The sequence below is a fragment of the Myxine glutinosa genome, chromosome 1 (genome assembly GCF_964187855.1).
Source record: "Myxine glutinosa chromosome 1, kmMyxGlut1.1, whole genome shotgun sequence".
Classification (NCBI taxonomy): domain Eukaryota; kingdom Metazoa; phylum Chordata; class Myxini; order Myxiniformes; family Myxinidae; genus Myxine; species Myxine glutinosa.
The window spans coordinates 234,000,192-234,023,417 of NC_136261.1; the positions used below are offsets into that span (position 1 = coordinate 234,000,192).

Sequence of the window (23,226 nt, forward strand, 5' to 3'; positions counted from 1 at the left end):
ACAAGGGGTTTGGCTTGAGAGGGCGGGGAGAGAACGTTTGGGGGAGGTTCGCAAAGATTGAGGGGCGGGGCCTATATAACCCACGGCGGGGGTGTTCCCAAGGGAGATGCACTTTGAGTGGAGACAAGGAGGGACGAAAAATAGCTGGGTCATCAGAGCAAGAGCGCATAAGGAGGAGAGAACCCGTCACGCCAGGCCCCCCCCACCAGCGCATCGGCTCCACCAAGCAGCTCCGACCCGTGATCCCGCGCACACGACAGGCCCGGTGGCATCAGCGGCCGTCGAGGTCCAGCCCGACGTCCCGTGCGGGATCAAGCTCCAGCCAGCTCCGTGCCGTCCCCCCCCCCCCCCCTCCCCCCTCCAGCCACACACCTCCTTCCAGCAATCCACTCTGCAATTCCCCGCGTGAGTCAGTGTCTTTGTTTGTTCTGTCCTGGGAATAAGTTAAGTCTGTATAACTATAAGCTAGTATTTGCACTGTGTCACCTGCGTCTTATGTGTTGTAAATAAACCTTGATTGCTCCTTTTTGCTTGTGTAAATAATAAATCCCATTACTCGTCTGTACGTCTTCTCGTTTTATTCCTTTTCCTCTTTGCATTGCGTCGTTTTAGTCTTTTCCCTCATTGAGCAGCTGCAGTGCGATCCGGCCAACGTTTGGGCGGGATCGGGTTCTAATCGGGGAGTAACTGTTCGGACGCGGTAATACACCACCGCTCGGTCAATATAACATCTGTCCGCGATCCGCAACAATTTATATATACACAAAGAATTAAGTTAAGCACCCCCCCCCCCCCGTTTTTTTACAACCTCGCACATTACAAGTTTGTTGTCGTCAAAACAGTGTAATATACCCATGATATTGCTATATTTTCTGGAGAAGTGATATTATGGTCACATAAAAACATAACAATCATGCCGTTTTCAATATTTTATTCTGAATAATTTAAGGTGAAATTTTTTGGGAATTTTAGGCATATTTTCACCTCAATTTAAGTATGGAGCTATAGGTCCATCACGGACAGTGTGGATGACGTTTATGTTTTCTAACGTACAGTCATTGTTCTGAGAAGACCTCTAGCGATCTTTGCGTCAATAACGTGTGTAGGACCCACGTGATCGGATCACTGACTCAACCCTACGTCTCATAGACCCTGTAAGCCGTCGTATGCGTTGCTGTGGCAGGTTGTTCCATTCCCGATGTAATGCACGTTCCAATTCATCCAGATTGGCTATTGGAGGGACCATCTTCGCAATTTGTCGTCCCAACATGTCCCAAACGTGCTCGAGGGGGTTCAACCTGCCACAGCAACGCATACGACGGCTTACAGGGTCTATGAGACGTAGGGTTGAGTCAGTGATCCGATCACGTGGGTCCTACACACGTTATTGACGCAAAGATCGCTAGAGGTCTTCTCAGAACAATGACTGTACGTTAGAAAACATAAACGTCATCCACACTGTCCGTGATGGACCTATAGCTCCATACTTAAATTGAGGTGAAAATATGCCTAAAATTCCCAAAAAATTTCACCTTAAATTATTCAGAATAAAATATTGAAAACGGCATGATTGTTATGTTTTTATGTGACCATAATATCACTTCTCCAGAAAATATAGCAATATCATGGGTATATTACACTGTTTTGACGACAACAAACTTGTAATGTGCGAGGTTGTAAAAAAACGGGGGGGGTGCTTAACTTAATTCTTTGTGTATATATATTGTTGCGGTTTTGAGTTTTGGTAACAGTTGTATAATAAAGGTTAAATTTCCCCCTCATAGTTCGTCACACAAGCAACATGTAGCCTCGCGATAGTGTAGTTATCTCTTAGTATTTGTGAGCTTAGTCCTTTTCCTATGTTAGTTCTGCGTTGAGTAGAGTAAGGAGAATAGGTCCTACTCCTACTTCTATTGCCTTATCCCGCCTCCAATGCCTCATGCCTCATGCCTCTTTGTGCTGACTTTGGTTCATTTTGGCGCGAATTAACACGAGGCAGGCCTAGGAGGGTCGGGGCGGGACCGAATGAGGGCGGCAGAGGAGCTGACGGTAAGCGCGAGCCACCAATCAGGGCTCAGAGGGTGTGGCGGCAGGACTGCATCACAGGGCATGGTTGGAAGGTTCGAGGAGGTTCGGGGCGTATCAATATAAGCCGTTGCGCTAAGCCCCCAGGAGGACTCGCAAGTGAAGAGCGCGTGAGCAGTTGGCACCCAGGACTCGCGAGCAGCTGGATTGAAGAGAGAGGTACGAGGACTGAGTTGGCATTGAGTGGAGAAAGACGCGCATGAACCGGGATACGCGCTCATATGAAAGTAACGCCCGGTTGAGCTTGAAGCCGAGCCGCGTACAGTGCATCGAGTTACACGAGTGATAACGCGCTGTGTAACCGCCAGCTGCGCTGAGAGACACGTATTTTCCTTCCTACCTCATCGGCTGCCTTTTGTTCGGGAGACGCGCTATGAGGATCCTTCCACCGCCTGCTTGCCATCTTCGCGGGACGTGCTGGGACCCTGGAGAGCCGGTCGGGGCCGTTCCTGGACGACCACGTCGGCGCGTTTGGCCTGAACATCAACCTACCTGCAATTCCCTGTGTGAGTGTGACGGGCCCGAGTCTGGGAGTTAAGATAAGACTGTTTAAGTGCTGCTCTGTGTCTCTGCGTCTACCGATCATTGTACATACGTGTGGGAATAATAATTAAACCTGTGTTCTTCCTTTCCATTCGATCGTTCTTGTGATTTCCTCATTGACTAAGCGTGGTACGAGTAGAATCGCTCGAATCGGGTTCCACTACTAAAGACTGCACGGACCACGTGGTACTCAATCCGCTTGGTGTACCCAAATCACATGTGGCTCGTGCGAGGCTTGCTTCCCCGCTTCCGTGGCGGCGCAGGGATTTAGGTACGAGCGAGACTTGGTCCCGAAACCCTACCTTGCGTTTGTCCGGAAGAGGCGTTTCAAGTCTCTCGGTTCCGCCAAGCCCAGAAAGAACAAGGGGCTTAATCCCCCCTTGGTAAGGGTAAGAAGGGCGGTGGAGAACCGTAACAATATTGTAACGAATTTGAGAAGTATAACGAATTTGAGAAAATGTAAAGAATGTGAGAATTATGGTTTTGTTGTGTGTAAATGGCACCCTCCGTAATGTAAAGAAAGGTCGAAGCTCGTCCTCTTAGTTAATTCCATAAACCTACACACAGGACACCATATATCCTTTTAAATAGTTAGTCCCTTATTCTATGTAGGTTAAGGATGTGTGTTCCCAATAGTTTGACTCTTCATTGCACCGAATTAAATAAGAGTAGGCCCCTCTGACGCCCCATGGCAGCTTCCAAGTGCCAGGTTTGCCAGGTTTGCTGCAATTGACTCTTTAGCCACTTTGCTGCATTTCATCCCCTGTCCACTGTTTGCGGCATTTGACTCCATTACGCACGAGGTAACCAACGGAGAAGAAAGGCGTGTCTCCACCTCATCATCGGGGGGAGGAGTCAGCCAAGCGCGAGGAACAAGGCGTGGCTTTGCCAACGCGTCATCAAGAGGGCCGGGATCGGTAGCCCTCGCGACCAATCAAGGCCGAGGCGAGCTGACCGAGGGGCGTTTACAACGCACACGGGTAAGAAACCCAAAAGCACGTTATAAAAGGACACGCGCGGGTTTCTATAGGGCTTTTTGGAGAAGATTGAGGTCCTGGAGAAGTCACAGAGTCCTGAGAAAAGATTGAGAGGTCCGGAGAAGATTGAGAGAGAGGTGCGGCAGATGCGCGATCCAGCTAAAGCAGACAAGAGAGAACGAGACATGAGGGGGTGCTGATACTGCAGCAATACGCCGAGACCCTCTAGACCCTATTGCCGGTTGTGGAGACTCGGAGCTGCCAGCTGCTGTTCGCTTCGAGCACGGAACGTGGACCTCGACGGTGTGGAATTGCCCGGACCTTCCTGCCCTGCCATCGGCTTGGACCTTCTCCTCCCTCCAGTGATTCCTGCCATCATTTCCCCGTGTAAGTGTGATTGTTCGTCCGTCTTTCATGTTGTCTTGGGGTATTAATTAAGACTGCCATATATAAGATAATCATTGCACTATGTCTCCTGCTCCTTCCATTGCCTTATAAATCATCTTTCTTTTCCTTTCTGCTTAGTGTGTATAAATAGTAATAAATCTTGTTATTCCCTACTTTGTCTTTACTTCTTCATGCTCTTTCGGTCGCTTTAGAGGTTTCCATATTGAGTGTACGTGGCGCGATTCGGCCAACGTTCAGGATCGGGTTTAGTGAAGGCTAATGACTCGAACTTCGGGTTGCTAAAAACCGCTCTGCAACTAACTAGACCATCCAAACCGGGGTTCGAGCGGTACTTGTCTCCCTAGTCTGCGGAGGGACGGATAAAGGTATTCGGGATAAACCCTGGACCCATAACCCTGATCCGTTCCATCCCGCGGGATAGCGTTCGTTACAAGTGCCAGGAGCGGAGACGGTCAGCTTAACAAGACAAGGGACTAACCACCCCTTGCTAAGAGGGAAGAGCCGTACTCCGTATCCGTAACTCCGTATCCGCTCGTGCGAGGCTTGCTTCCCCGCTTCCATGGCAGCGCAGGGATTTAGGTACGAGCGAGACTTGGTCCCGAAACCCTACCTTGCGTTTGTCCGGAAGAGGCGTTTCAAGTCTCTCGGTTCTGCCAAGCCCAGAAAGAACAAGGGGCTTAATCCCCCCTTGGTAAGGGTAAGAAGGGCGGTGGAGAACCGTAACAATATATCTGTGCAGTGTCTGTGTTGTCTTGTCTTGTCACTGAACTACTTTCACAAACTTTTGTGAAATCGTACCAAACTTCTGGTATGCACATACCTCTCCCGTCGGTATGTCCTAAGGATATTGTTTTGAAAAATTTACCAATTTGTTTTTTTTTTGGAATTTTTTCGGGAAATTTTTTTTTACAACTTAAATCGTTTATAAAATGTGATATCACGTATATTACAAATACATTTGTGCAAAATAATTGTTTGAATTATGATGGCAAAACGGCAACTCGGGTACAGTCATTTATCCTGTTGACCTGTTGATGTTTGTACTCGGGTACAAACATCAACAGGTCAGGGCCATCTCCTTTGACATATCAAAGGAATTCCACATTCTGGCATTCTTTTGCTTGCCAATCACTCTGCCTGTGGCATACAAGGCTGCCTTCATTCCTGGATTCCTGACTTCCTCCATTCACACAATCAATGTTTTGCTATCAATGGAAGCCTCTCTTCTCGGAATCTGAATAGGACTAGGTAGTGGTCAGGTTTTCTATGAGTCTAGAATGTCTACTCCTTTGTCATGGAGCAAGTCACAGACTGGGCAAACAAGTGGAACATGTCTTTCAATCCTGACAAATCTCACACTCTTACGATGTCTCTCCGAAAAGACCGACTGGACAACCCTCCCATCCACTTTCTGAATAATCCTCTCCAAGAAGTTCTGTCACTCAAGCTTTTGGGTCTCACTATCTGCCATGATCTTTCCTGGGAAAACCACATTTCAAATCTGGCCTCCAAAGCCAGTCGCCGACTGGGCATCCTCCGTCGTGCGAAGTCCTTCCTTGGCACACCTGAGCTCCTCACCACATACAAGGCTTTCATCCGCAGCTCAATGGAATACTGCTCTCCCCTCTGGGCTGGTGCTCCTGCCTCACACCTAGCTCGTCTTCACGCTGTTGAAACCAAAGCATTCAGAATCATTGGAATCTCCCGCGATGAAGCTAACTCCAAGGGCCTCTCACTCACTCACCGCAGGCAGGTTGGTGGTCTTTCCATCTTCTACCGACTCCTCTCTGGCCTTGCCCCCCCAGCTCTCTCTGGGCTCTGTCCCGCAAATATTCCTACAGGTCGCACAAGATCTGCCTGCAACCCTCTTATGGTCAAACTGCCAAAATCAAGACTCTCTGCTCACCTTCACTCCTTCATTCCTCTTTTCTCCCGCCTCTGGAACAAACTCCCTCACTCTCTTCAATCCCACTCCACCCTCCAGGTCTTTAAAACAGCTGTTCACCACCATCTCTTATCTTCCCCCATCCAAAACCTTGATCTTTTCTACCCATGCTAATTTCACCCCAATTCCACTTTTTTGAAATACCAACTTCTGTCCTGGAAGTCCTTGGTGTCCTTGTGTTTTATACTTATCCCTCCCCCCCCCCCCCCTTCCCACGACTCCTCCCCCCAAGCCCTCTCCCTTCCACACATCTCCCTGCTCTCAAATGTTGCGTTTGTGTGCTTCCCCTTCTCTCCCCATCTTGTTTTCCGCTCCCTCTTTTTATATATTTTGTTTGTCTGGTTGATTTGTTTGTGAAGTAAATGTTAGCTCTTTCACGAGCCTCGATTCAGTATACACAAAAAAAAAAAAAAAAAAAAAAACCCTCCATAGTGATTCACAGGCAGTATCAAAACTAGTTGAAGCCCTGCCACTGTGGGAACTTGTGAGTGTGAGGCACCCGAGCCACTGGGTGCTCAAGGTCGCCAACATCTGTGCAGACTGTGGCAAAGAGTTTGGGAGTTCAAGTCGTCTCATGGTGCACACTCAGTTCAGTTCATCCCTTAGAGTTCTACAAAGAACATCAAACTCTCAGGATGAAACCGCGATGAGACGATGAGGTAATCTTCAGAATTGCTATCCATGAAGCCCATCTAGCGCAAGTGGTGTGCAATAACTTCAAATTAGGCATTAGAGGGAGTGATCACTGGGCATTCCCATGAATCTATGAAAAGGGAAGATGAGACAGGCAGCTTAAACAACTCATTAAACAGATTATGGAAGCCCCTGATGAATCAATCCGAGAGTTTGCCAACCCGACAAATGAAAATAAATGAGGGGGCAAAGAACCTTGGATTTTATGACCGTACCAATAATAGTATGCATATTATATGAAGTACTAAGGTGCTATAATTATCCACTACTCATGCAATGGTGGATGAATGCACAGAATGCATGCAGTCTCACCTCATCGATGCAAATCACTTCAGGTTCCTCCGGGGAGCTTTCTGATTGAATATTTTCACTGTCTGTCTGGGTATTTTCACTGGCTGTAGCCACAACCTCTGTTGAAGGCACAACAGAAGGAGTATGTTCATAAGTACTCTTGGGTTAAGCCTGAAAACTGTGCAAAGAAAAGACTGAAGACAGACGGACTGTACGGTGTGGGAATGGGAAAATTAATGTGACTTAGTCTACAGGAAAGTGTATGTTAAACCGTTTAAAAAACCCTCAAAAAACCCATGCATTTCTCAAGGGAAAGGTTGGGGGTGAGGGAGGTGTCAGAATTGGTCAGGAAACCAGAATCATACCTTTCTGGCCTAACGAACAATTCATTTTTCAATTCTTTTACCTCTGAGGTTTAAAAAAAACAAAAAAAGTGCTACCTGGCATCAAAAAATAATTATTTTAAATGATACCGTACCCTGGTGTTGGGCTAGCGGCTAGGGTGCCGGCTTAGGATCCTAGGATCCTGGGTTCGAATCCCAGTAGATCGCTGAATTAACGCCAGGGGGGTTGACTCAGCCTGTCATCCTTCCGAGGTCGGCTAATTGAGTACCAGTTCACTGGTAATTCCCTGGTTGTCGTTAAAGGCGGCAAAAAGGGTTGGCGTCAGGAAGGGCATCCGGCCGTAAAACATTGCTTCAAAAAGGGGACCAAAAAACAACAACAACCACGGTTCCCGAAAAAGGCCAACCCCCGCTTTGCGGGGAAAAATGGCCTCTAAAGGTGGTTATTTATAAAGGTGGTTATACCGTACATATAGTATATGACCAATTGCCTTCAGAAATACATTACACGCTTTCATAACGACATCACGTGAGGTAAGTCGATGTAGAGAGCAACAAAGCAGAAAGTGAAAAGGATCAAATGTTGGAGTGGGGGTAGGAAAGAGTGCATGCAGGATACGAGTTTGGTCCACCCTGCAAAATGTGGGGTGAACGAGAATGAAGAGTGTACATGGAAAAGTGCATGGAATACAAGATAGGACAGTGGCAACTGGTAAGACCAAAAAGGGGAAGAGATTAAAATGTTCCACACTTGTTACCTGGTTCTGGCTCCACTGTGAGATCTGCAGTGACAAAGCTTGATGGGAAGAGGCCGATATCTTTATTAAATTCTCCTTTCCACCAGTTCAAATCGCTGTAATAAAATAAAGGCAAAACATTTCACATGAAGTCAGTCAAAACAAATTTAATTCATAACTAGAATGGCACTCAGCAGAGCGCATACTTCCGCTAGGCTGAAGAGTTTACATTTTGTATACCAATGATAGGTCGGACCTGGATTCCGACCTGAACCAAAACCTAATCGGCTTGTTCTGGTCACCTAACTCATCCACCCAGTTTTGTCACAAGTCATCCACAAGTTTTTGAAATATCATGCTATAAATCGTTTTTGGCCCCGTCATTCAATGGTGAAGAATCACTTTAAAAATAAATAATTATCGTGTCCGGATCCTGATTCGGATCTTCACCAAAATCGAATTGCTTCGTCCTTGTCACACAACCAACCTGTCCACCAAGTTTCGTCCGAATTCGTCCATAACTTCGATGAGATATCTTCAAACTTCAAATAGAGAGGGGTGATAACATAACCTCCGTCCACCTTTAGTCCACCTTTAGTCGTTTGGTGGCAGAGATAATTACATTACCCACAGACAAATGAATGAATGAATGATCGTTTTAAGGCCATTTTCCCTGCTAGAGCTGGGGTTAGCCTTGCGGGCCCCATGACAATCATGGTACCCTGTTTGAGGCAATGTTTTTATGGCCGGATGCCCTTCCTGGCACCAACCCATAGTCGCCTCTTACGATGCGCAGGGCTACGGTGTACCTATTCTAAACCGGGGTACACACCGGGATCATTCATCCCAGCAAGCTGGTACTCAATTTGCCGACCTCGGAAGGATGACAGGCTGAGTCAACCCCCCTGGTGTTAATTTAGCGATCGACCGGGATTCGAACCCAGCATCCTAGGATCCCAAGCCGGCACCCAAACCGCTAAGCCAACACCAGGCTATTACCCACAGACAGAACAAGTAAAATATTCAGCTTTGCATGGGAGAAATGTTGCTTACCTGTTGCATAATAATCGTGAATTATAGAATGTCCAGTAATAAACCACAATCAATGAATGAAATTCTTCCAATTCAGCACGAGCAAACTACCACATATGTTGATGCTTCACAAGCACAAGTTTATTACCATCAAGTTGTCAAATCTGGTCTTAATTGCTCAAATAATTCCAGTTATATACTGTAGGTTCCAGTTATATACTGTCAGGCTGGTATAATGGTTTACTATCAATCAGCACAGAAAAGTACCAGCAGCAGAGACATGATTATGGAGGACCAAATAATAAGTAGACCACGACAGCACCATACATTTCGTAAATTATATGGCCAAGTACCCATTGCATATCTGATTCCTTCTCAGAAAAATAAACAAACTTTGTCCTCATCGATAGGTTAACTCCCTGTCAAAAGCCTAAAAGAAAATCACAAGTCATCTGTTATCTAGAAAAAGATAACTCAGGCTGAAAAGCATCGCTGTGTCAACATTAATCTATGGTGTTGGTGTTCCCTTTCTTGGAACACTCTCTGCTGCCTCCCTCGGCAATGCAAAAAGAATACTGACGATTAATATATGTGGCATACATAGATCTATGCAGATCTTCAAGCACTGAAATTAGAAAGGAAAACTCAGAATGTAAATGCAGGTATCAACTCTCCAATGAATAAAGATGAAAGACTTGAACCGAGACAAACCAGCCTATGTACTATAATTGTGTTGTGGGGAAAAAAGGTTTCCAAAACTTTCCCCAACTCAACAAAAATGCTTGTCATTTTCTGATCTAAGTTTCAATTTTACAAAAATACCAGTTCCATGATAAGGAACTTCAACACAGGAAGCCATTAGGTCCATCAAGCCTGTGCAATAGTTGCCAATCTATAGTTGTTTGTGCTCTATCTTTTTAAATTCTGAGCATCAAGCAAGGAAGCAGCACGTATGTTTTTTTAAGTCTTTGATAGGACTCGGTCGGGGGCAAACCGCCAACCTCCCAGACTCAGAGTGGATGCTACGACGCCACCGAGTCTGGTAAATTAGAAAATGTTTTTTAATCAAAAAATATACAAATTTAACAAAAAGCATACTTTTACGTAAAGAATACATGTAAAAGCTTGAAAACCAAATAATGTAGCATCCCTTCATGGAAATAAATCATAATCTCAGAAGAAGCAATAAAAGCGAATAGCAAGTGAAAAGTGCACCTGTCATCCAGAACAGTGATGATATCCCCTGCATGGAAACTTAGTTCATTATCTTCAGCTGCTTCAAAGTCATACAGGGCTCGAACTTCACACCGTACAGTGCTGGATACGCTGGGGGGCGGAAGCTGGCTCAACGTCATTACTTCACTGCGTTGCTGAGCTTGCCGCGTGTCTTGCAAGGAAAGCTCAATAGCTGAAGAGTAGGTTTCATGGAAGAGAGCAAAGGTGGTGAATAAATCCTGTTATCTATCATAGTTAGAGCAACAACTTTATTTTAATTTATTAATGTGGTGTTGAGGGTGCTTCTCCCAGACCAAGGGTTCCACCACAAGTGTGGAATTCTACATTATGTAATTTAGGCTAGACAAGTTATCTCCTCTATATGGGTGATTAACTCTGACATGTCCTAACATTGAGGCACGAGGTTGTTCCCCATTTATACAGTCTCTGTTGTTGATATTTAGTTATTTGTTGATGTGCAAATCATAGACTTTTTATACATTAGTGTAAATTCATTTCTTCCAGTACAAAAAAAATGCTTCCACATGCCCACATTCAGAAATTTGGGTCCAAAGGACCATAAAAGGATGATAAAACAAGTACAGATACATTCAAAGTACACCACCCCCATGCCAAATAAATTAATAACATCCTCCAGCACATGGCATTTAGATCAAAAATATAGATCACTCCAAACCCCCCCCCCCCCCCCCAAAAGTTTTCTTTATCTTCATGTCTGATGGTTTAATGTCAAAGAAAATGGCGAGCTTAATGCGTCAAATGATTCAGAGACGAGATCCAAAATGCAAGTTCAGCGTAATTTCTGTATGGAAGGAATCCGCCATCACGGACTAGTCTCAGAGAGTGATACAAGAGGTTTAAGGAGACTGGAAGTTGTCAGAAACAGAAAAGTACCGGTCGACCAAGCACAAGTGCAGCAGACGTTGAACGAGTGCATGAATCATTTCAACAAAAGTCCCAGAAAATCAATCTGACACGTATCCAAAGAACTGGGATCACCAAAGACTGAAGCTTTACGTCGATAAGGTGCAGATTCTGCAGAAACTCAAACCAAATGACGAACCCAAACGCAAGGATTTTGCCTTGGAAATGCTCAGTCGTATAGAGGATGTAGAAGATTACCTGGAAAAGGTCATGTTCACAAACGAAGCTTTCTTTCAAGTATCAGGGAAGGTCAACCGACACAATATGAGGATCTGGCAATCTGAAAACTCCCATGTGGTCATTGAACAAATACACGACAGTCCAAAGGTCAATGTGTGGTGTGGCCTTTTCTATGACCGCTTGGTGCGTCCGCATGTAATGGAGAAACTAAGTGAGACAGTCATGTACAAGTAAAAGTGATTCTTCAGTTCATCACAAAAAGTCTCATCAATTCTGTGGATATTATCATCAACCAGACTCGTTTGGGTGCAGGGAAGAACGTGGAATGGCATCGGCACAACCAATTCAGTGATGTGGCAAGCTTCTGTAAATGGAGAGTGGTGTGAATTTTCTCAAGCTCAAGATATCCTCTCATCTAGACAATTGAGAATCTTGATAAACCATGTTGACATAATTTTCTTTGCAGATTTCTGTGCACATGCACTAATGGCATACAAGTAACTTGACTGGAGGATTGAACCAGTCTTTCAACACTCTTTGAAAACAGTGGAAGATTTATCCCATTAATCATACGTTGAGGAAGTCAGTGAGAGATTTTTGCATTAATTAGCAAGCTTCTCTGGTTGGAGAGACCATGGTTGACCAATCTTAGATGTCTTTACATCCATTCTTATGCTCAAGGCACTTCACCGCATGACCTCATCATGGTCTACCGATGTTGGTAATTCCAGGTCAGCTGGCATTCTAAGATGGTCTTTGATGAATATACTTTTTGAGAGGTTGTTTGGTGTAACCCCAAATTTGCCTTTATCATCTGATATCTTAAGGATGTTACAAAACTTTGGCTGCAACTTTCATCGAATGTTTCTTTGTTTGTGGCTTTATGGAATCGCCAACACACCATCAGACCCTTGCTCCCAAAATTGTTTTTGGCATTTTTAGAAAATAAATACAATTAATTTGCCTGTCATTTGTTTTAGAAAACAAGTAAAGGTTTGCACACCTTTAAAATATGGACTATGTAATCTATGTACAAATGTACTGTGCCCAGTGGGAAATGGGGAACGCCATGTAATAAGCATAGTACAGATATAAGCACATCTTTCCTGCTTCCTGAATGATGTGGTTACAAGTGGAGGCGACTGTAAAAGAATAGGTTAGTTCTTGCAGAAATTAAACATAACAAATGGCATTACAGCTCTTGATTTACTAAATATGTTGTAGAGAGATTGTTTGTTGCAATTTGCCTTTGTTGAGAACTACAATCAAACTATCATTGAGAAAGTTCTGTTTAATTTACACATTAAAGCATTTGTATCAGGAAGTCGCTAAAGTTCCTATGTAGAGATGGCACGGACACTCCATAGGTTTAATACAGCACGAATTCTCAAAAGAAAATCAACCAAAATACAAACGTATAAACCTACTAGGAAGGTACCCGTGCTAAGCATGGGTGAGAGGCCAACAAAAGAGCAGAAAATGTGGAACCGGTGAATGCCAAACCATGAACCAATAACATTCCACATTCCTGTACCACCTTCAGTCAAATGTCAGGCATGGACAGCTGGTTCTTGAATGATGGACAAAAATCATACTGTAGCTGACCCCACCAGAAGGTGGGGAATGTTTCTATACAGCTGGTTCATAATTCCCAGTAACTGGTTGCGTGCTTGTAACTCCTTGTCCATCCATTTGGATCACGTCGGGGTCACCAATTTAGCATGTGGTGAAAATATCTTCGAGGCATTTGGAATCCGATTCAATTCCTTTATTAAAAACAGCAACCGACAAACCCGCTCGTCTCTCCTCTGGCCCCACCCGGTACCAGAAGTCCCTCAATCAACCAGAGCTCAAGCAAATTTTGATATTATAACACCAAAGGAAAAATGATGCTGTTTCACATGTTTACATGTGGAGAAAGATCGCCTTAGTTCGGCTGGAAATGCAAAATCACAATTGTATCGAGATATTACCAAACCAATGAAAGTTTGCACATGCGCTAAATGGCACAACTGCGAATGCCGAACCTGTGAATGTTTTTCACATGAGGAGAAAAAGCAGCTTCATATGGATGGAATCTCAAAATCATAATTGTATTGAGAAATTGATCAAACCTCCCATCCACCTTAGGACACTTGCTGGGATCCCAAGAGGATCCACATAGTTTGGTGGGGCTAGTCCCAAAACTGAGGGAGACGCTCAGGGATGGACAGGCAGATTATATTGATAAATAAAAGTAGCTACGAGTGGTCTGCAGTGGATTTCACATCCAATAACTTTCATGAAACTCTTGGAAAGCATTCCTGAGCTGTAAAACGGACAGACCTAAAGCAGCCCATTTGTAAATACTAGCAGAGTACCCAACCCTATGGATGACATTGTTCCAAGCACGCAACATATTCTTCCGACACATACCTTTATTTGGGTGGTGCATAGGCAACTGACACAGTTCCCTCAATCACTCCCGAAAAAAGAAAATAACCAAGATTATGTGCATGAAGCAAAAACAAGCCTACTGCTTATATAATTCAAAACACCTCACTGCACTAGAAAACGTAGACAGGAATACTGTATGTACAGTACTGTAAAGGCTGGAGACTTGTAATACCCTCTCCCACCTGGAGGTGGTGCTACACAATACGCATTTACATCAAGGACCTACATCCTTCACCACTCCTTCCCTCTCCCCACCAGGACCACCAACAGATAAAACACCCCTATACACTAATTGGAGTCATGCTGATGCTATGCAGCCAGTCTGGATGCAATGGGCACAGAACTGTAGGAGTAGCATGACAAACAAAAGAAACACACACACACACACACACACACACACACACACACACACACACACACACACACACACACACACACACACACACACACACACACACACACACACACACACACACACACACACACACACACACACACACACACACACAAAACCATCAAACTGCTTTGGAGCATTCATTATGAGGAACGCACCCCATGGATGATGTGGAAAAAGTGACATTAATGGCTTCTAGTATATCATGGGAAATTGATTCAGGGAATTAACATGCTCACTCAGTACCAATATTGGGAAAAATAAGTTATTGGCAAGCGATTTCAATGCAACATGCACTCGATTAGGTGAGGCCACAGCAACCCTAGAGCACAGCCAAAGCAACAATGAAACAAATCGCTCTGGATTTACATGGACAAAATGCTTTGCAGTGTATGGCCAGATTAAAGAGAGACAAAGGTTTCTTACCTTTTGCAAGATCTATATCTTCTTGTTCACCAACTTTCTGGTTTGCCACCTCTTTTCCCTCAAAACCTGCCTTTGCATCCTCCAGCTCCTTAAAACCACAAAATACACCAAACAATGGTTATTCCTATATCTCACGGATGCTGTTCTCCGCTGAATGCTCTTATGAAAAGCACGAACAAAATCCATAAACCACACTGAATGCAAATCACCCGTTACAAACAAACGCTCAAATAATAAACATTAAAGAGGGAGCATTAATGAGATTCGAAGCGAGCTCCTTGTTCTTTGAATGTGTGTGCACCCTGTGCCTGAGAGCCTGGCTCTGGAAATTCGATGTCCTGTTCCTTGAGTCTCTGGATGATGAAATGGAGTAGCATGAGCTGCATATCTTTGTTAAATTCCCCGCACCATTCCACCATGTGGGCCTTGAGCTTAGCACCGACCTTGGGATGGGCCTTGGAGGAGCAAAACAGGAACATTTAACTAGAAATAAAGGGGTGTCATTACTCATTTATCAATCGATAAGAAACCAAGAAAAAAATAGACTACAACAAACTAATAAACCAGCAGATCTTTCAAATGGTTTTTAAGAGTACATGGCATGAAAGGAGATAGACAAAGATTTGATGTACTTTCAGTGCATGAAGACTATGGTGAGAAAGCAACCTTTCTAAATGAAGGAAAAGAGCAATATTATTAAGGAAATGTAAAATAAATAAATAAATAAAAAGTATTACAGCTTGTGAGAAGCATTCATAGTTTGGCCATCTTTCGAAGTCTATGAGGTTCTGAGCGTGCAACGGTAACATGGATACAGTCGAGTCCTATCTGAAGGTTGCAGTCCACGCGACAATAATGTACAAGACGGTCAAACAATAAAGTGACAAATCACAATCCAAATGTATTCCAATGAAAGACTTGCATTAAAAAATGTTTGACATTTTTGAGAATTTGACAACTGCAAAGGATACATTACAAATCATTTCATACCTTGCTCTCGAGCAGTGAGTGGTTCCCAACCTTTTTGGGTGTACCTCCAATAATGTAAAAGGATGTCGGGATGATATGCGAAAAAGTATGTAAACAAGGTAGCAATGATCACAAGAGATTGTTCTGAAACCATCCTTGAAATTTTCTTTGGATAATTGTTGTTGTCTGTCCCCCTTACCGAACCTCCAATATTTTCTAGACCACCATGTGCAACCATCACAGCGACAAAATTACAACAAGGAAGATGAACCATGACCTTCCACAAATGGTTATTTCTGAAGTACGTCAAGATCACCACCAATGACCTCAACGATGCCAGGTTGTTGGTTGGCAACCACTCCTCTACAGAATTTCAACTTTAAAGCGCATTATTCAAATTGTAACCACATTTGACAAATTATCCATGGGATTCCACATATAGAAATAACAGGGCGAAAAAAATTTGATTAGCCTTTACTGGTTAAAAAATAAATTACTAGAACGGCACTCGGTAGAGCACATTCCTCCGCTAGGATGAACAGTTTATGTTTTGTATCCCACTGATGGACCGGATCTGCATCTGGACCTGAACCAAAATCGAAATTAGGTTGTTATTGTCACCGAACCAACTAATCCACTAAGGTTCGTCCGAATCCGTCCACAACTTTTTGAGACATCATGCTATATATCATTTTTGGCCATATCTCTCAATGGTGAAGAATCACTTAAAAATAAAATCATAATATCTGGATTTGGATCTTCACCAATATCTAATCAATTCGTCCTTGTTACACACCCAACCTGTCCACAAAGTTTCATCCGAATCAGTCGATAACTTTTTGCGATATCCTGCTCAAAGACAAACAAACAGGGGTGAATGCATAACCTCCGTCCACCTTTGGTGCCGAAGGTAAAAATGCAATTTACCTTCTTCAGTACATTTATGATTTCATCCATGAACTGCTTGGTACAAAGTTCCAACTGAAAAGGTTTTCCACATCTTTGTACACACTCGTCCAACAACTAAAATCAGCAACAAAAAGGACACAAAAAGGAAAGCAGTGATCACTCTTGCATAATTTCAATCATGGTGATATGAATATTATCATAATACTCGTGCATCGGTACAAGACAGGTGTTCACACTTGCTCAATTAAATGGAGAAATTCTCTGACAGGTGTCCTCTGTTTAACTGCCAAGAAACTTGGGTGACTATATTTTCAAAAGGTCACCTCAGCATCAATGAAGTACAGGTAACATCATTGCATTCCAACACCAAAAACACACGATCCTGAGATATACAAAATTTAAAAAAATAAAAAATTTAAACAACCTTTGAACATTGTGCCAGACTCGGTGGCATAATATGGTTGGAATGTCTGCTCTGTGTCTGGGAAGTTGGCGATTTGAACCCCAACCAAGAATTCTAAAATGTTACGTCCATGCTTGATGCTCAGCATCAAAAAGAGTTTTAAAATTATCATGACTCTGGCGACATCGTCGACGGATGGATAAGAAAAGGATAGAGTATTGTTACGTTTATGGGGGGTAGGCAATAGAATACGTTAGGCCAGGTAGGATTGTATAGGGTATTGTGCTCCGTATGCCATGTAGCCACCTTCATGTACTTAAGTCAGGCCGCATGTCCGGTAAGATTGTATATTCGTCTCCAAGCGAGGGGTGGAGCTATGATAATTAGTTAGGGTGTAAGGAATAATTCCCTGTATGTAAATTGCCACTGTGGTTTTCCCTTTGTTCCTTATGACACACGCAACACCAGCCATGCGATCAGCGCTTAAATTAAATAAACTACAAAGCCTCCAACCGGATCCGGACATTCGACCACTACGACACCACCCAGCGAATCATCTCGATGGGTGCGGAGAGTGACCGTGAGGCCACGCCCCAAAGGACGATTGGATGAGGTGAGCGGGTGGCGCTCTTTGATTGGCGCACGCATGACGTCAAAAATAATGTTCCAGCACGAGGAACAAAAAGGCAGAGCACAGCCATTTTCGCTCTCTTGGTTCCGACATTGGTCACAGGCGAACGCATTGTGCTCTCTGCTCTTGGTTCGTGGCTGGCATAACGAGTGGTTGGAGATGCTCTCTTGGTCCTGGCTTTGATCGCAAGCAGGCACGCATTGCTCTCTCTCTCTCTCTCTCTCTCGTGCTGGGCTTGGTCTATGCGGTGGCATTCGTGCGCTCTCTCTCTCTGTTCCTGGCTGCAGGGAAAAGCGGACGCATCCTTCTCTATTATCCCAGTGGTGCTGGTTTTGTGACGGCTGTGTTCTGTGACGTGTGCGCCTGAGAGACCTCGGCGCTTTGTGGAGCATGGGACGGCGAGGAAAGAGTGAGTGCCTGTTCGCTTCACGGCGGCAGCTGGCGGGAGAACGGGACTTTGCGTCAAGGTGTGCGTTTCCCGCGCAAGGACTTGGGGACCCGTTCGAGGGCCGCTCAAAGCTGAGTACGAAGCAGACAAAACGCCCACACACATTCTTACTTTCATTTATTTATCCTTGTGTCTGTTTCATGCGTCAGTGTGGAGACGTCTCAATTTAGGAATTTTAGTTACTGGACAGTTCTGTTATCCTGGCATTTGTTTTATTAAACCAATTGTTTGTTGAATTTTAATTTCCCGTCTGTCTTGTTTAATTAGAGGCGTGGGTTGAAGGACGCCCAAGTGAAACCTGTGCAGGTAAGCCTAGTCACCATCCACCCTCGCACGTGCTGAAGAGACAACACCGCCATAGTTTGGGTACGCCTCAGAGTTAAAGCTTGATTGGTCATCCGTCACCCAGGGGTGTTAATCCCGGTGGTGAACAATACAGTATTTACAAAGAACCATAAATTGGCAATACTAACACAGGTTTTCATGGGCCAAATGGCCTCATCATTCGTCAAAGTTTCTTGTAAAAGGAAATATATATATGGTGCGCATCTCCTAGATGTTCTTTCCCACAAATAAATGGCATGTTATGTACTTCACGTTCTTGGAAGAATTTGTTTTGAAATACAACATTTTATTACCTTTACACAAGTGTTAAAAATAACCATATTTCTGGCTCACCCTGTATACAGTCACGTGAAAAAGTAAGTACACCCCATGTAAAGTTTAGACTTTATCAACATATTTCAACATACAGCTATTTGATCTTCATTTCAACAATATTGATAGATAAAGGTGATATAATACAACAAATATCATGAAACATTTACATTTTGTAGTCCATTGTATAATTTAAATAAACATAAATGCAAATTTCACATGTGGAAAAAGTAAGTACACCCTTGGCTCTAATAGGTGGTATTGCCCCCTTTGGCAGAAACAACCTCAAGTAGGCATTTCTTATAACTGTCTACCAGTCTCTGACATCGACTGAGAGAAATTTTTGTCCACTACTCCATGCAGAATTCTTTCACCTGTGCGATGTTTGAGGGGTTTCTTGCATGCACAGCTCGTTTCAAATCCCCCCACATCTCGATTGGATTTAGATCCGGGCTTTGACTTGGCCATTCCAGAACCCTCCATTTCTTTCTTTTCAGCCATTCCTTGGTGGATTTACTGGTATGTTTCGGATCATTGTTATGTTGCAAGGTCCACCTTAGGTTGAGCTTCAACTTTCCGACAGATGGCCTCACATTATCCTCAAGCACCCTCTGGTGCAATGAAGAATTCATAGTGGATTCTATGATGGTGAGCTGCCCAGGCCCTGATGCAGCAAAGCTGCCCCAAACCATAATATTTCCACCACCATGCTTTACAGTTGGTATCAGGTTCTTGTGGTCAAATGCTGTCTTTGGTTTTCGCCAAACATGTCTTCTGGTACTGTGGCCAAATAGCTCTACCTTTGACTCATCTGTCCCGAGCACATTGTTCCAGAAGTGCTGGTCTTTGCCTAGGTGTTCATTGGCAAACTTTAGTCTTGCCCTGATGTTCTTTCTGGACAGCAAAGGTTTCCTCCTGGCACACCTCCTATGTAGATCAAATTTGTGCAGCCCCTTTCTAATGGTGGACTCGTGCACTTTGACATCAACAGTGGCAAGAGCTACCTGTAGGTCCCGTGATGACATTCTGGGGTTCTTAGAGACTTCTTTCAGCATCTTGCGGTCTGCTCTCGGGCTGAACTTGCTGGGGCTGCCTGGCCTGAACAAGTTGGCAGTTGTTTGGAATTTTCTCCACTTGTAGATGATCTTCTGGATAGTCGAATGGTTGATTGCAAATTGTTTGGAGGTCTTTTTAAATCCCTTCCCAGACTCGTAGGCATCTTTAACCTTCTTTCTGAAGGCCTCAGAGAGCTCTTTTGATCTGGGCATGGTGACACTGCACACTTCAACAACAAAGAGCAAACCAAACTAAATGTCTGAGGTTTAAATAAGACAGGTTCCTCCAAGATCCTCTCTAATGATGTACTAATCATTTGCACCTGAGCTGGTGCACCTTATTCTAATTTTAGGTATTTGAAGTAGTGATAAATGTAGGGGTGTACTTACTTTTTCCATATGCAAAATTTGCATTTATGTTTATTTAAATTATACAATGGACTACAAAATGTAAATGTTTCATGATATTTGTTATATTATATCACCTTTATCTTTCAATATTGTTGAAATGAAGATCAAATAGCTGTATATATATATATATTATATATGCTAGCGTGACTCAGCGCGCTCTGCGCGCCTCACAACACGTCGTTTCAGAGGGGTAGGCATCTTTGACCATTTTGGTGTCTTTTGGGTTTCATGGTGTTTTGGGTCTTCAGGGCCATTTGGGTCTTCAGGGTATTTTGGATCCTCTGGGCCTTTCAGGGTATTTTGGGTATTTGAGGTGTTTTGGGTCTTCAGGGTCTTTTGGGTCTTTTGTGTCTTCAGAGGCTTTTGGGTCTTCGGTGTATTTTGGGTATTCGGGGTCTTCGGGGTGTTTTGGGTATTCGGAGTGTTTTGGGTCTTCGGAGTGTTTTGGGTCTTCGGGGTGTTTTGGGTCTTCGGGGTGTTTTGGGTCTTCGGGGTGTTTTGGGTCTTCGGGGTGTTTTGGGTCTTCGGGGTGTTTTGGGTCTTCGGGGTGTTTTGGGTCCTCGGGGTGTTTTTGGGTCCTCGGGGTGTTTTGGGTCTTCGGGGTGTTTTGGGTCTTCGCGGTGTTTTGGGTCTTCGGGGTGTTTTGGGTCTTCGGGGTGCTTTGGGTCTTCGGGGTGCTTTGGGTCTTCAAGGGTGTTTTGGGTCTTCGGGGTGTTTTGGGTCTTCGGGGTGTTTTGGGTCTTCGGGGTGTTTTGGGTCTTCGGGTATTCAGGGTCTTTGGGTATTCAGGGTATTTGGGTATTCAGGGTCTTTGGGTATTCAGGGTCTTTTTGAGCCTCAAGACCTTGAAGGGTATTTTGGATCTTTGGGGGTCTTCAGGGTATTTTGGGTCTTCATGGGTCTTGGTGGTCTGAAGGGTCTTGGGGGAATTAAAGGGTCATCAAAGATCTGAGGGGTCTCAGCAGTCTTAATGCAATTAAGAGGGTTAATTCAGAGGGTGGTAATTTTATTTGAAGAAGAAGAAGACGTTTTCGTCGCATATAAACATACATGCATAACGACATAACCATATACGTTTGCTCTATTATAATAAAGATATATAAATATATAAATAAAAACCTCGTGTATTATATATGCAATAATAACAAATGGTTTACATGGATTGCCAACTTCAATTCAGGCGAAGGGAAGAAGCATTTGAGAACCCGATATACTTTGGTCGTAATCTCTTTTGCCTGTTTAAGAAGGTGGAACAGAATCCCCCCAGGACCCAAACTATTGACCTTCACATTTAAGATCACATTTCTTAGACCATGTTCTGATGTTTTGCTCCACCGAACCACAGATAGCCTGCAGTCTGACTCCAAGACCCCAAATCCGCCAATGCCGGTGCGACCCCAGGCTAGACGATGTCGGCCAGATCTCAGGCCATATGACGCCAGCCCGTCCCCAGGCCATACGGCGCCGGCCCAGCCCCAGACCAGACAAGGCCAGCCTGACCCAAGGCCGGATAACGCCGGCCAAACCCCAGGCCATACGATGCCAGCCTATACCCAAGCTAGAAGATGGCAGTCTGACTTCAATTTTGGAGGGTCTTTTTAAGTTTTCAGTTGATGCTCAAAACGTTTTCCTTTTCCATCCCCCATACTTCATGCATTAAATATTATTTGCAATAGAGTCTCCTTCCACTCTATACTCTAGCTCTGGGGTTCTTAACCTGGGGTATCCATACCCCTTGGGGGGTATGGGGACCAAAATCTGGGGGTATGGGACTCGTAATAAATTATAATAATCAATTGTAATAAATTCTATGAAATATCAACTTTAAATACATAATAAATATATATTTAAATATAAATATATATACGTATTTCAAGACAAATTATATTTGTATAATTATATTTCAAACAAATATAAATTCAATTTTCTAATTCCTTGGCGATACTTTCCAATCCTTGGCGATATCCTTCTTGATGGAGAAGATGAAAAGGCATTGCCTGGGGAAATACTTCAAGAAGTCAAGGACCACTTGAAAGTCCTAAGTACCAATTTTGAGGGTTACTTCTCATATATGATCTTAGCACGGATTCCATTTGGATCCAGAACCCTTTCTCGTTTGATATTTCTACGATGAGTGACAACGATTTAGTGAAGGATGATTTGATCGAGTTCCAAGAAGACCAAAGAAAGAAAGCTGATTTCGGAAAGGCTGGGCTGGATTTTAAGCAGTTTTGGTGTGAGCAGATAGCAGCTTACCCTAGCTTGGCAAAGAGGGCAATGAATGTGTTGGCTCCCTTCACAACTACGTATCTCTGTGAAACAGGTTTCTTTGCATTATTGAACCTAAAATCAAAGTGGGGAAATCGACTTGATGTATCCGATGATATGCGAGTGGCGTTGTCACAAACTGTGCCCCGATTCCATATTCTGATTGCACGAAAACAGCAGCAACAATCTCACTAGATTAGTAAAACGGCTTGCATAAAACTTGCATGTTTTAGTTTAGTTTAGTTTAGTTTGTTTTGTTTCTTTGTTAACAAGCAAAGAAATAAATAGGGATAAAATCCTAATGATTTTCTTTCCTGTTCTGTTCCTAATTATCCATATGTAAAACTAAGCTATTGAGATATTTTGAAGTCACACTGGAACCTAATGGGACTGGTAATCAGGTGCGGATCCCCGAACTTGGCCCATTTTCTGGGTAATAAGTTACCAATTTTCATCAAAAAAAAATAGGCAGTTAAAGTAAAAACACCCCTCAGAATGCACTACAGAGCACCTAGAAATCAAAAAAATTATAGGGGACATGCCCCCAGTCCCCCCGAGCTATGCGCACCTTCGGTTCGCCTTGGTCAGTCAACAGTCTGGTGAAGGGGGTATGGGGTCATCGTGGGCAATCCGTTGGGGGTCTTGACAGAGAAAAAGGTTAAGAACCCCTGCCTGTCTCGCTCATGATTTAAATATATTCCTTTCATTTGGCACTTAGTTTGTGTTGTTTTTGGGGGCATGCAGCAACTTCTCAGGTTTCGTTATTCAATCACTTAAATCACTTTGATGCTTTAATGTCATACAGTGATGCAGTAAGATGCACG

At 43.8% G+C, this 23,226-nt stretch overlaps 1 protein-coding gene across 1 annotated transcript in view; it reads right to left on the reverse strand.

Moving 5' to 3' along the window:
• Positions 1 to 23,226, reverse strand: part of LOC137435033 (signal transducing adapter molecule 2) — a 92,466-nt gene that overhangs the window by 58,860 nt on the left and 10,380 nt on the right. The window contains exons 4-9 of the mRNA XM_068128404.2: positions 16,548 to 16,643; positions 14,960 to 15,106; positions 14,652 to 14,739; positions 10,271 to 10,463; positions 8,045 to 8,139; positions 6,964 to 7,061 (exon numbers count right to left, since the gene is read on the reverse strand). Coding sequence (XP_067984505.2) covers positions 6,964 to 7,061; positions 8,045 to 8,139; positions 10,271 to 10,463; positions 14,652 to 14,739; positions 14,960 to 15,106; positions 16,548 to 16,643 — 717 coding nt within the window. The remainder of the gene's footprint in view (positions 1 to 6,963; positions 7,062 to 8,044; positions 8,140 to 10,270; positions 10,464 to 14,651; positions 14,740 to 14,959; positions 15,107 to 16,547; positions 16,644 to 23,226) is intronic.